The 13453-nt window shown below is 47.1% G+C and overlaps 1 protein-coding gene across 7 annotated transcripts in view; it reads right to left on the bottom strand.

Moving 5' to 3' along the window:
- The window catches only part of ppargc1a (peroxisome proliferator-activated receptor gamma, coactivator 1 alpha), a 265610-nt gene that overhangs the window by 5447 nt on the left and 246710 nt on the right, over positions 1-13453 (bottom strand). For 3 of the 7 annotated variants that reach the window (XM_079671005.1, XM_079671006.1, XM_079671007.1), the window contains exons 5-11: positions 12698-13227; positions 10849-10922; positions 6029-7130; positions 3847-3939; positions 2820-2940; positions 752-873; positions 117-268 (exon numbers count right to left, since the gene is read on the bottom strand). In XM_079671005.1, the coding sequence (XP_079527131.1) occupies positions 117-268; positions 752-873; positions 2820-2940; positions 3847-3939; positions 6029-7130; positions 10849-10922; positions 12698-13227 (2194 nt within the window). Of the gene's footprint in view, positions 1-116; positions 269-751; positions 874-2819; positions 2941-3846; positions 3940-6028; positions 7131-10848; positions 10923-11125; positions 11172-12023; positions 13228-13453 lie in introns of all 7 variants that reach the window. The other 4 variants (XM_079671003.1, XM_079671004.1, XM_079671008.1 and 1 more) reach the window with 2 other exon arrangements.

Below are 13453 nucleotides of genomic sequence, written 5' to 3'. Positions count from 1 at the left end.
CTTTTTTTTTTTTTTGCTTTCCCCCCTCTATTTTCCCTGACAGTCCTCGCAGCTACGCAAATACACTTCCCTGGCCGCAGGGGGCTGATGGAGAAGAACAACAGAGCTGCACTCACCCAAGTCTGTGTAATGTGATTTGCAGAACTGCTTTTGTCCGCCAAAGCACAGCTCGAACTGAGGCTCGTTTAACCGGCGTAAGGTGTGTCCGTTCTCAAGGGCGGCAAAGGCGTCACAAGTGTAGCGGTAGGTGATGAAGCCAAAATTGTCCCTGGTGAAGAAGAAGAGGGGAAAATGAAACGTCAGAGCGGTGCTGTGGAGCAACAATAACTGAGCCTTGTGTCCTGTCACGATGGCGCTATTTATATGCAAAAGAGAATCAATAAAAGTGTATCTTTGGGGCTCTATAGGGTAAGAAGTAGATGGATCGTTGTCTTACACTTGCCTTTTCGCAACATAATTGTATTACCCCCCCTTCCACACACACACACACACACACACACACACACACACACACACACACACACACACACACACACACACACACACACACACACACACACACACACACACACACACACACACACACACACACACACACACACACACACACACACACACACACACACACACACACACACACACACACACACACACACACACACACACACACACACACACACACACACACACACACACACACACACACACACACACACACACACACACACACACACAGTCCCGGGGCTCTTACCCATCGTCCCTCAGGTTCACTGCACATTCTTCAATTTCGCCGAAGACTTCAAAGCGGCGCTTCAACTCTGTGCGGGTGCAGTCGGACCTCAGTCGCCCCACGTACACCACCCGTCTCTCCTCCTGCTCGTTAAGAGGGAAGACAGAACGGAGGAAGGAGATTAAAAAAGGGGGGAGTGTGTTTTTCCTCTCCCCTTCTCTTTCTTCACCCCTGCTCTAATGAATTGGTCTTGATCACTCCTGTGGATACGGCCGCTGACTCTCGGCCCTTTTTCTGTCCCCTCTCCTCCGCTTCCTGTTATCTGATAGAGCTGCACTCCGCCTTCAGTCTGCCTTGGCACTACAATTCCTCTTTCTCTCCGCAACTCATCAACCAGAGGCGGGAGTGATTTTTATCAAATGATGCCATGTCTTAAAAGTTACTGCTTCTGCTTTTGTGAAAGTCTAAAAATAAAAAGCTGTGAGGTGACTCAGCCAAGTCTGTTTTCTTCCTCACAATGCACAGCAAACAAGGCACGGTCAGTTCATTTTTAGGGATATTCTAAGAGCAGCAGCAGCGAGCCACGAGGCAAAGGAACATGTTTTCATCCAACCTCAAGAGGACGCAGGGGTCATAGCAGAATAATTTAGGAACAAACTGCACCGGGCTGCAATTATGGCCTTTGAGTAGTTTAGTTGCATCTGCTAATCATATAATGCGGCCAAGCCTGGGGCTATAGTGTAGCAATAGTATTATTTATTTATAAGGAGCAAGTCCATTGAGGCCCGTTGAAATTGTCAATGCTGTCTTGAGGCTAACATGTATGTAAATCAGTCACATGCTGCTAAACTGCTGAGTCCACCTTTGCCCTTCTGTAAAGCAGAGAAAAAAGATACAGATTGACCACAGATGACTGTTTTTATGCTTTTTTTCCACTCACTTTAATGCTTACATATACTGTTCGAGACAAAAAAAGCTTTTGCTGAATTAGTGGTTTAGTTGCTGACAGCTGATAAATAGGCGGTCTTCTCTTGATGGCACCCTGAGGGCTGCTGTATGTGAGTGAGTGAGACAGACGGAGACCAAACCCGGTTAGACAGCTCGAGCCTCAGCGCTTGTAATTGTTTGCATCTCTAAAAAATGTGTGCATGCCAAGCAACGTTTGCATTACTGCTTCATTTAATGTGTGCTTTATCAACGTGTGGTAGTGGCGCTCCCCCGGCTGGAAACCTGAGTCATCTCACACTGAGACATGGAGAGCGGCGATACGGCAGAAATGTGAGATCCACTGCGGAATTTTGAAATAGATACAGGAGAATGAAGAGAGAATCAGTGACTGTTTCCTAGTTTGTTTTGTTCTTTCCTCCGTCTTGCTCTCCCAGTTTCTGTTTTCCACTATTTTAAACATTTTACCCCTGTGGTGTGATTAATAAGAGTCGACAGTGTTTCCAGGCGTTAAAAATACAAAACCCTGAGATATGAGGAAGGGCCTGTCGCCTGAATCATTCAGGAACTCACTTTGTATGAATTCTTTCAGCAGAGACTGTGGCACTGGGCTGCAGGCTGTCTCATCCTCTAATGTGTGTGTGTGTGTGTGTGTGTGTGTGTGTGTGTGTGTGTGTGTGTGTGTGTGTGTGTGTGTGTGTGTGTGTGTGTGTGTGTGTGTGTGTGTGTGTGTGTGTGTGTGTGTGTGTGTGTGTGTGTGTGTGTGTGTGTGTGTGTGTGTGTGTGTGTGTGTGTGTGTGTGTGTGCGTGCGTGTGTGTGTCTGCATGAGCCACAGCACTGTGTGCATGTAGCCTTTGATCAGCAGGAAGAATGTTTAGGCGTTTGTGTGCTACTGGCGGTCATTTTAATTATTGATTAATCAAATGATTGTCTTGTTTCTCAAGGTCTTTCAGTGTATTGTGTTGTCAGTATAACCCAAAGACGTTGATATGATGAGAAAAGCAGCAGATCTCCATATTGGATGGGCTGAAGCAGCATTTTCTGACATTTTTTAAGAGTTAAGAACAGATCAATAATCAAAAATAATTGATTATATTTATATCAGTGGTCTCAGATTGGAGATCTTAGTGTCAGTGGACTCACTATTGCTTTTTGCTTCTGCCTCTCTCTCTGTTCGGCCCTTTCAAACTCCCGCTTCTCGTAGTCCCGGCGGTACTCCTCCCTCTTCAGCCGCTCGTGCTGGTACTCCTCGTAGCTGTCATACCTGGGGGAGGAAAAAGCAGGCGTATCACATCACTCGTCCTCTGGATTCACCCCTTCCTGTTTGACGACTGCGAAGAACAATTGCCAGTATTCACAGAGGAGCAGTCTTTCTATTTCCTCCCCACTGATGGTGGAGAGTTTCAAAGAAAAAGGAAATGGATATAAGACGTCCCTATCGTCATCGCTATGATTGCGGCGCCCGCAGGAGAAGGCCTGCGGGAGGGCGGCGCTGAGGGGGGGAGGGGGTTGTGCAGGCAGCTGCAACTGTCAGCACAACTTCACATGTCATTACTTTCTGCTTAGTTAGGGCTTCATCAAGAAGGAGAGTACAACTTTTCTCCTTCTCCCCCACACCAGACTTGCACAAGACGTGTCCGTTTTTAAATGATGAGAGACTCTTTGGCTTGTCGGGTGCCATTAGGCCCGCGGGTGCCAAATCAGCTCGGAGCGCTGGGATGATGTCAGTCTCTCTCTGCACAGTGACAGCACCTCTCTCTGCATAAGAGAGGCTCCTCTGCAGACTACAGAGGAGTTGAATAGGCGTCATTATACAGCTGGGAGCTCACAAGTGAAGTATGAATGTGGGATATTTTGTCACTAAACCAATACAATTATCAATTAAACATATTTGCCCTGAATTTCTGTTGCAGGCCCCTGTGGAAGCGAGGCTTTGAAAAGGCTGTAGTCTGATGGGAAAAGGGAAATCAAACTATTTCTGACAGTAGAGAGCATGCATGTGTCTTTTATGATTTATTGTGAACTATATTGATATCTCAGGAAAAAAATAGCATTTTAGCACCAATTTCAATATTTGCTCTTTTTCACTGCATGCACAGCCCAGAATTACGAAGAGACCATCTTTTTGGTGTTGAAATCCTTCGTTCAATAATTCATTTTAAAGGCTCACCTTGGCCTGCGGCTGAGAGGGGAGCGAGCCTGAGGGAGGGGGCTCTTCTGAGTCCTGGAACGAAAGGTGCTTGCATCTGTGTTGTGACGAGACCTGTGGGAAAACACAAAATGTTAAATACGATGATATTCTTTTCTGCAAAACCTAGGAATGCGTGTTCATTTAAAACATTTGAAAAAAACTACTTTGAATGAATCACTGTGCATACTGAGTGACATCTTGGAGAATTTGTTTTTGGCTTTGGGAACTAAATTAACCTCTTTGATATTCACAGAGCCATTTGGATGTTAGAAACTGGGTTAATTCCAGATAAAAAGCGTTCTGTAGTTTCCTAATATCGCTCCTGGCCACATTAAGTGTGCATGAGTTACTTCTGCTGAACTTTTGTACACACCTTAGCTAGCACATACGTGCAGCTGCTATCTATGTTGTATGAGGAAATGGTCAATAGCATCAGCCCCAGTGACCTGAATGTGGAGCTTTAAGCTTCTGATGCTTAATTATTGAAGTGTTGCTGAAGGAGGAAGAGCCGACTGATGGGGGGGAGAGGAGTTTGGGAAGCTCAAGCATCGTAGGCAGTGGAACTTAAAACAGAGAGGAGCAGAAATGCTTTGCTGAAAATCTGTCCTTGCATGAAATAATAATATGCTTCTTGTTCTGTCGCTTTCTAGACTTCAATACCTACACAGCATTTTCCGAAAGCTTGTCAGATTCTGATGGAGGAGCCTTGAGACTATTACTGTATAATTTGTGAGTTGGTGCAGGGCAAAGTGATTCTACCGGCTCCCTGGAGTAAACTGACCTTTAAGTAATCAGACAAACAAACTGCAGTGGAGTCACTCTGCGAACCTCCACTGACAAACTTCATTTACTCACATCCTCTTCAATAACTTTGCCTCTGTTCCTCCATCAAAAAGACCAACATGACAGAAACCCCCTCAGCTCTGATCAAAAGGAAGCATGGGAAATGTAGTTCTCACACGGCGCTATGATGATAGCAGCGTCTTTAGAGAGGGGTGTTGAGACTACACTCCCACAGCCTGGCTTCAGCTTTCATCTCTGGGGGTTTGAAAGAGGAGGCTTTGCCACTCAGTAAAAACAACAGCTGCCGCTTAAAACAATAGCCCCGGCATCAAACAAGAAGCAGGAGAGTGTGAGGGGAGTGAGTGAGGAGGGGGAGTGTTAGGAAGACACTCAAATAAAAACTCCCTGTCTAGAGATTCAAACTCAGACTTTTCAAAAGTCCAGTGCCTCTGGCATGTTTTCTGCTCTGGGTCTCTTATTTGTTGGCTCATTGATTAGAGAGAAAGCAACAGTCAGTACATTGTTTTTCCCCGAACGTCACTTAGGAGACATTTATGTGCCACCTGGTTTAAAAGGTGGGTTTAACAAAGGAAAACAATTAGGTTAAAAGTTAAAACCCATCCCACATCCAGCCTGGACTCCCATTTAGCCGCTCCCATAACATACTACATTTAACATTTAGGAAAACATGGTATTCTCACACAGATTGAGCTCCCTTTTTTTGTTTCATAAACATGTTTCCAATGAAAGTTTGAATGTGTTGAGATGTTGTCTCGTGTGGAATCATTTAATTTAATTTAATCGTTTATTTGAAAAGGGACAATGCATATTGATGAACATTTAAAACAAATAATGCTTTAAAAACGTAAACATGCCGGATTTGAGCTTTGAGCTAATTTCCATCCGTAGTCCCTCACATACAACATTCAAAAGTCAAATGGTGACTTTTTTGTATTTACGTCATTATTTTAAGAAGTCTAACACACAGTTACTTTAGGCCAAACCCTGATCTGTTTTTCCACCGTAATCTGGGAGAAAATACGCTTTCCTCGAAACACAATAGGGAATCTGCAGGAGACAGGTTTGCTATTTCACCTGTTAAATCTTTTTACTAGCCAAATGTATTCTGCCTTTAGTTCAGGCGAGGTACAGATTAGCAGGAGGTCAGGGGCACCCGCTGAGAGTCTCCGGGGTCTCTCCTGTCTGACACCAGCTCTGACGACTGATCAGGCCTGTTTTACACTCCGGAGCCAGATCCCCCACCATGGCCTAGCCTGAATAAACTGCTTGGGTGGCTCAGCCAAAGGAAGCAGGAGATGTGTGTGTGGTGTGTGTGTGGTGTGTGGGGGAAAGGGGGTGTGTGTGAGCAACAACATACCAGGAGGAGGGGCGTCTGTCAGGTGAGCTGGAGAGGGAGCGCCTCCTGTAGTGCGAGGAGGAGCTGTGGGAGCGGGAACGGGAACGGGACCCGCTGCTGGTCCAGAAACGCCTGCTGGGCGATTGGAGGAGGGAGGAGGGGGGGGAGACGGAGCCTCGAGAGGGGGAACAACTGGACGGTGGGGAGCACGAGGGGGAGCAGGGGGGGCAGTCAAAAAGGAGGTCCAGAGGAGTGCCCTCCCACGGGTACAGGAAGCGGCTCTCGCGGGTCTCCCCCAGATCGAGGTCGTCCTGGAAGGGCAGGATCGGGTACCCTGACTCCCCCCCCTTAGGGGTCTGAGGGGCCGCAGCCTTACTTGGTTTGGCTTCTCTCTCCTGGCCCCCCGGGATATGAAAGGCTTTTAAGGGGGGGCCAAAATGCTTGTTGAGTTCTGCTCTGATGTCCTGGTCTCGCAGGAGCTTCCGGCTGATGGCAGAGCAGTGGAGTTGGTCCCAGTCAATGGTGGCCTCCTGTGGGGGGCTCTGGGGGTTCTGTTTGAGGGTCTGCTCCTTAACATTCGCCAGGGAAGCAGATAAAGCTGATGATGGAGGAGGTGAAGATGATGAAGAGGATGGAGGCATGGCTGAGTCCTTACATTCGACACGCCCGTTCTCCACGCTGCCTGCGGGAAATACGGGAGGCGCAGTGGGGGCACCTAAGGTGACCGCTGATGTAGTCATGGCAACAGTGGCTGTGCCGCCTTCCTTCTTAGCGCTAGCTTGGCAATAGTCATGGTCGCTGTAGCTGCGAGGCGCCGCCCGCTTAATGCTACGACGTTCCTCAGGGCCGCCCCCCAAAGTGTGTTGGGCGACTGAGTAGGGTGGGGCGGTGGACGCTTTGCTCAGCTGGGCATAAAGCTCAGACTGCTCAGGACCCTTCCTGGAGGGGCCCCCGCCTGAGGCACCTGGGGCCGGAGCCAGAGCGCCGGGGCCCAATTCGCTCAGCCTGGCTCTTTTGCACGCCAAGGCCGATGAGGAACATGAAGACAACTTGGTTTTGAGCGATGCTTTGAAAGGATTCTCTTGACTGGCTTTGTGTGGGGGCGTGGTAGGTGGTGTCAGACCTGCAGAGGGGAGGGGGAAACACAGAGGTTGGTTGAGGGTGGGGGAAGTAAAATGCAAATGGGATCATAATGCAAAACCTCCACAAATATCCCCCCTCTCCCCCCCTCCCCTCACCCATCCATAAACTCACCGGTCGGTTTATGGACAGTGGACACAGAAACATGGCTGATTAAAATATTCACTTTCACTTGGCCTAATCCTGATCTCTATTTTATTGCAATCTTGACAGATTAATGTAATGCTTGGTGTAACTTAATACGGTGGAGCTGTAATACGGATGACTTGCCACCCCCTTCCTCTCTGACCTTGGAAAGATCCTTTTTCATGGAAAAACAAATAAATAACACAAAAGCCCGCAGAGGACAAACGTAATGCACCTGATGGAAATAATTTAAGCACATGTATCATATCTCTACCTGCCGCACATAAATGTCTGCAATGGACGGCATCCAATTCACCTGAATAAAACCAAAGGACCTCTTTGAACTGCCGGAAAAAATTATCACTGACATGATGTCTCGCACGTGTCAAGATTATCCGGAAGCATCTCTGTGTAACAATGTAAGACATGTCTCTGAATGTTAGCATGGCTGCTGATGTCGAGACGGGTTGTGGTTCTTCTCAGATGGCATGCCCCTACTGCCTGTGCCCCCCCCCCCATCTTTCCCCAGCATCCTACAGATTTACAGCCAGACAGATGGCAGTTATATGGGAAGTCCTGAGATGAGCCCACTTTATAGCATTGTTAATGCACTCACACAAACAGCCGCCGCCATTACTCTCCCCCTCTTTCCTTCTTCTTCCCTAGTCCTGTGTTCTCCACTTTTTCTGTCTGCCATCATCCCTGGATCAATCTCTATTTCTCTCTCTGCATCCTATCCTGTTTCCGCCTCACACAGACGCAATAAATGTGCCCACACACACAATCTCGTCACTAACAATCTCTCACTGGAGTCAAGCTCAGGCACTTTGAAACACCTACGCTCTCCCCTCTTCTTTGCCTTTCTTATAATGCACATCACTCTCCCCTTGCTGGAGAATTGCACCAAATGACAGCTATTAGTATCAAATCCAGTGTTAGAGCATGCACGGGGACGACAGCTCGGCAACGAGAGAGGGGGAGCCTGATGCATAAATATGCAAGTTTCTGAAGCCACTTGCTGTGTTTGGAATGCCTGATCCAACAGCTTATCATCCTACTTGTTATCCGGATGTGTCTGTAACGCCCTCGCTCCCCTCTCTCCCCGCTTTCTCGGAGTGATATAGACACACGTATATATGCATTATGCCAATGAGCTTTGAAAAGGAGCAGGGAGAGAGGAAGGGGAGGCTACACAATGCCTGAAGAACTTCTGTTTCACCAATGAAGCGCCATCTGTCCAGAATAATGTGCGCGTGGGGTCATAAACTAGAAGCCATTAGCGGCGGGGGTGAAATAAATCAGAATTAGATAAATATGTGCCTCTCAGTCAAACTTGCTGGTGATGGATGAGCCGCAGACACAAACACCAATCATGTCGATAAAGAAATAAAAAAACATGAAGCGAGTCAACGAGACGGAGAGGAAGGAGGAGGGTTTTATATCGTCATTTTTTTTCTCGTCCAGCTGTAAATTGCAAGGAGACCTCGGAGCGAATAACAACTGCGTGCTTAAAGAGTTGATCCGGCGGTAAGCCATGCAAATAGCAACACACAGACCACCCAGTGCCATGAGATACAGTAATTAAAGACAACACGGCTGCACAGGGTAAATCTATTAGCTTGGCAGAGATTAGGCCACAACAGTCAGATCCCTGGGGGCCCCGCTGCCTGTTGTAGCCTTCACTGCACTCCTCTAGTGTCAGGAAACAGAGCTATGATCCTGTCCTACCAAAGCCTGGCAGCTGTTTTAGGCAAAGTGCTGAAAAATGTTTTTCTGAATTGTATGAAACAAATTCAGAAATCATTGCAGAGACCTGGCTGGTCGGATTTGGCAGAGATTCAAAATCGAGAAAGGTCCAAAGGTTGGTTTAGTATTAGATTTGGCTCACCCCATATCAAATGTTCCATTTAGTAACAGCTACTACTACAACTCATCATAAAGGCATAAAATAAATATGCTCGTGTCAGCATTTCGTGGAAAGTTCAGTGAGTTGCCGACCTGACTTGAGGGTGGAGGAGGGCACAGTGGCCCAACTCTCATGTGGTTATCAGAAACACCACTATAATCTTTATTGTAGGTATGATACTGTAATTCTGCAAAGAGCATGTAACTCCAGACCTCAGAGCTCACTGGGATCTCTATCCATCTGTCTCTGCAGCACCACACTCTAATCCCTGAGCAGGAGAGGGGCTCTGGACTAATAACATCCCCCCGCTAATATTCAATCCGTAATTTGCTTAAAGTCAGGTGAAGGTGCTTTGTTGGCGCGTGCTTGTAAAAGCCAGTGGAACAGAACGGACGCAAAGACTTGGCCACAGGTCAATAAACTCAGCCACGTGCAGTAAAACAGAAAGACATATTAACCGTGCTTGATTGCCCCAGAGCTTAAGCAGCCACACTCTTCCCCTCCTTCAGGTCTCAACAGGCTTGACCTTTGACCCCCAAAGCTTATCTACACAAAAGGGCTAAACGGCACTTGGACCAAGGTCAGAGGGACAGAGGAGAGCTCAGGGGGTCTGATGTGTAACAATGTCCATATCACACAGGAGATAAGTAGAAGGTGCAGGGGGCAACAATGAGGTATGTATGAGGGACGTTTCCCCTGCTGGTAAATGAATACCTAAACATAGTGCGAGAGGCTAAAAGGGCAGCCATTTTGTTTCTATTCACCTTTGATCAGCTATTCTCAAACACTATGCCAAAAAGTTTAGATTCAAGAAAAAGTTACATGTTTTGGTCATTTACAATTACAAGAATTCACACAACAAGACATTTTGAAATCAAAATGCTACTGAACATTATAAGCTAGCTAAAGTTTCCTGAGATGCAGTAACAAGGACAAATAAAGACAATCTAAGCATATAAAAGCCCCAAAGCATGTGGTAAGGAAATATGACACTGAATATTTTCTGCATTTGGATTCAAGCAAAGTGTTTTGAATGTGGTGAAATGCTGACATTAGGCGCTAAAATCATCAAATCACCAAAAACACCAACACATATTCGCCAAGGCAAAGAGCACAGCAGAAAATCATTACACCCTCTCATATCTATCATAATTATATTTTCCCTATGGCTCTGAGATTAATCATAACTAAATGCCTCAAAAGGATGATGTCAATAATGATTTGGAAGAAAACCTTACACTGACCACATTTACAGAAACACTTTGAACGTCCTAACATTGGTAAGTGACTCCCCGGTCAGCTGATCTAATTGCCTGCATGTAACAATAACAGTGCCATTTCAATTTTTCGATGATGTGTAGGCTAAGTAAGCTGTCAGTCAGAGTGCATTAGGATCTGATAGAGGAAGAGGTAAAGCGTATTAACTCTTGAGTAACAGGCGAAAGGAGGGGAGGGGTTCGCTAATAAACCCTGAGGAGATTGGAAAGCCTAATCAATACTCAGGCACGTAAAACATTTCTGCTGTGCCTTCACCTTGAACTCTGAACTGTGAAGGAACTATCGAGATCAAGTTAATCCATTTTACTAGCCACAACTGGGAGCTGAGAGTTTTTTATTTAATAATAACTACTGTATGTGTGTTTTAAGATGATCAGAAACGTGTGCTTACCTGGGGTTCCAGCAATCTCCACACTTAATGTGCGTTCAATGGTTTTGTTCTCAAACGGTGATCCCTTGTGGTCACTGCAAGACAAAAACAAATGGCAACACATTTTACTTCTCAGGTGAAAAAAAAGACTTTGAAACGTTTTTGTGATTTAAGAAATGGAAATGATTCACAAATGCCTCAACTTGGATTCTAGTCTGTATAATTTCCTTCCTTTTTTTTCTCTGTAGTTAGTTGTTGTTTAACCCTAGAATAATGTGGAAAAACTTCTCAAACTTACTTTGGAGACTCTGGGGTCAAAGGAAGTGGCAAGGTGGTTGGTTTGGCTGCAGAACACAAAGGAGCATGGGTAATTATTGACCTGGGTATAACACTCAAGGCAGAAGAGAACAGGTCCACATTCTGCAACAATTAATTTTTAAATGTCTTAATAAATGCAATTATTGCTAGAAAAACACCCATACCTGGTTAGAAAGTGTATTTTAAATATTGTATATTTTTATAATTGACCCCGTTTTAACAATAAATTGTCTAAAGATAGACTGTCCACTCTGTGAGGCAGGATGAAGTGATGGTACATTGTTGTATCCCCACTCAGGACAACAAACATATCGAAATGGAATAAAGACATAAAGAGACGATGCCACAAACAAGACACATGACAGTGGGTGAGCCCCTCTCTGGACAAAAAATAATCGCATGCACCAACAGCAGAAGAGGGGAAAAAAGAAGGAAGAAAGGAGAGTCAAGAAAGCTTGTGCAGTTGCCCGAGGCTCTGGCCGACTCGTGCTCCAGCTAAGGGATCGTGGCTTTAGTAGCACGACGCTAAAGAGCAGCAACCGGGCTCTGAGTCTAAATGTACAGCACACTCAGCTCAATCAGCCAAAGAAGGGTTCAAGGGTCCACTTCATGAATACAAGACGTACAGTAGCTAGACATGGCTCGCCCCTTTTCCCCACCCCTTCCTTTTTGAAATTTAAATTGTATATGCCTCCGGGACTAGCAGGAAGCAGTGGCTAGCAGGCTGTTTGTCGTCACTGTTCACGCCCCCAGAATGACTGTTAGATTCGAATTAGAGTAGGGGTTAGTTGTGAAGTCAAACTGGGAAGTGGTTAAAGCAGGAGAGGGAGAAGAGAGAGAAGAGATAAGGCCAGTTGGGGGGATGCAGTCATGATTACCTAACAACGGGAGGCCCTGGTCGTCGGGGTGCTCGCTGAGTGCCTGCCTGTGTGGGGGCACTTGCCCATGTGAGAGGCAGGGGAGGGCTGGCACTGCAATTCTATTATTTGGGATAGTAGCAGTGCTGCCCATGACATCATCATCATCAACATCATCATCATCATCATGGTCAACATCCTCCCCATAGGGCCCCTGGTTTAGCCACCCGAGCTCTAGTCCAAAGTCTAGCCCCGAGTCTGGCTGGTAAACCCAGCTCTCTAAACCTAAAGGCGGGGGTCCAACCTGGGACCCTGAGTCAGGCTCTTCGAGCTGACGTACTTCCCGCTCTCTACTATCAGCGGCTCCTCCCAACTCCTCCTCCTCCTGCACCTTTGAGGGAGCCTGCGCTGGGGTCCTACCTGCTGACTTGCTCTGAATGCTGGGTAAAGGGGTGATCTGAGGTGGGGGTATGTGGACTTTATACTCAGCAGGCCTGTGTTTGGAGGTGAGCAGCTGGCTAAGCAAAGGGTGCCCCGGCTTCTCATCTCTTTTCTTAATAGTCACTGTGATGTGCCTATGGCCGGCCACGCTACTGTTTCTACGGCCTCTAGCCTGAGTGGCGCCCGCAGCCTCTCGGCAATGCTCACAGCTGTGACTCGCCTCTCGGGGAGGGAGGGAATAAGAATGCATATACCTAATAAACCTAGCCAGGCGGCCCACATCGCCTGGCGGCCTTCCTTCTTCAGCGTGCTCCTGGCAGCAGGCGGAGCTGACAGGGATAGAAGCACCCTCCGACTCCTTAACCCCGTCATCGTGAGAGCAACGCTGCCACTTCCCAGCCCCAACACCAGCCACACTACACCTGCCTGCAGCCCGGCTCTCACCTCGCTGCTGCGGCGGCTGCTGCTGCTGCGGAGATGGTACGGCCGACTTCTTCTTGGAGGTGGTGGAGGAACAGGTGGAAGAGACGGAGGAGAGGGAGGAGAACGAGGAGGTGGATGACGAGGACGGCGAAGAGGAAGAGGAAGAGGCACCGAGACCCAGGCCACCCTTCTCCCTGCTGCCCGCACCGCCCCAGGTGCTCTTGGCGTCGCTGGCTTTGGTGTGGAGCAGGATGTCATCGGTGGCGGTCAGGTACTTCAGCAGCTCCGTGCAGGGCCGCCTCACCGGGCGGTTCTGTTGGCTGGAGCCCCCCCTTGCTTTGCCATTCCAGGGGCTCTCCGTCTGCAGACAGAGATGGACAATTATTTACTTTGCTTAAAGGTCACTTATTGTGCAAAGTCTTTTATACATAAACATGTGTCCCCTTTGTGTAAAGAGGTTCTGAAAGTTTCAGGAAAAAAGATTCTCTCTCTTTTTGTCCTGATCCATTTCTATAAAAATCTGTCTGAAAATGAACTGATCAGATTTTGGCCATTTTATGATGTCATAACGATTATTTGGCATGAGA

This window comes from Notothenia rossii (genome assembly GCF_949606895.1).
Source record: "Notothenia rossii genome assembly, chromosome: 3".
NCBI classification, from domain to species: Eukaryota; Metazoa; Chordata; class Actinopteri; order Perciformes; family Nototheniidae; genus Notothenia; species Notothenia rossii.
This window is presented reverse-complemented; position numbering and strand designations above follow the sequence as displayed.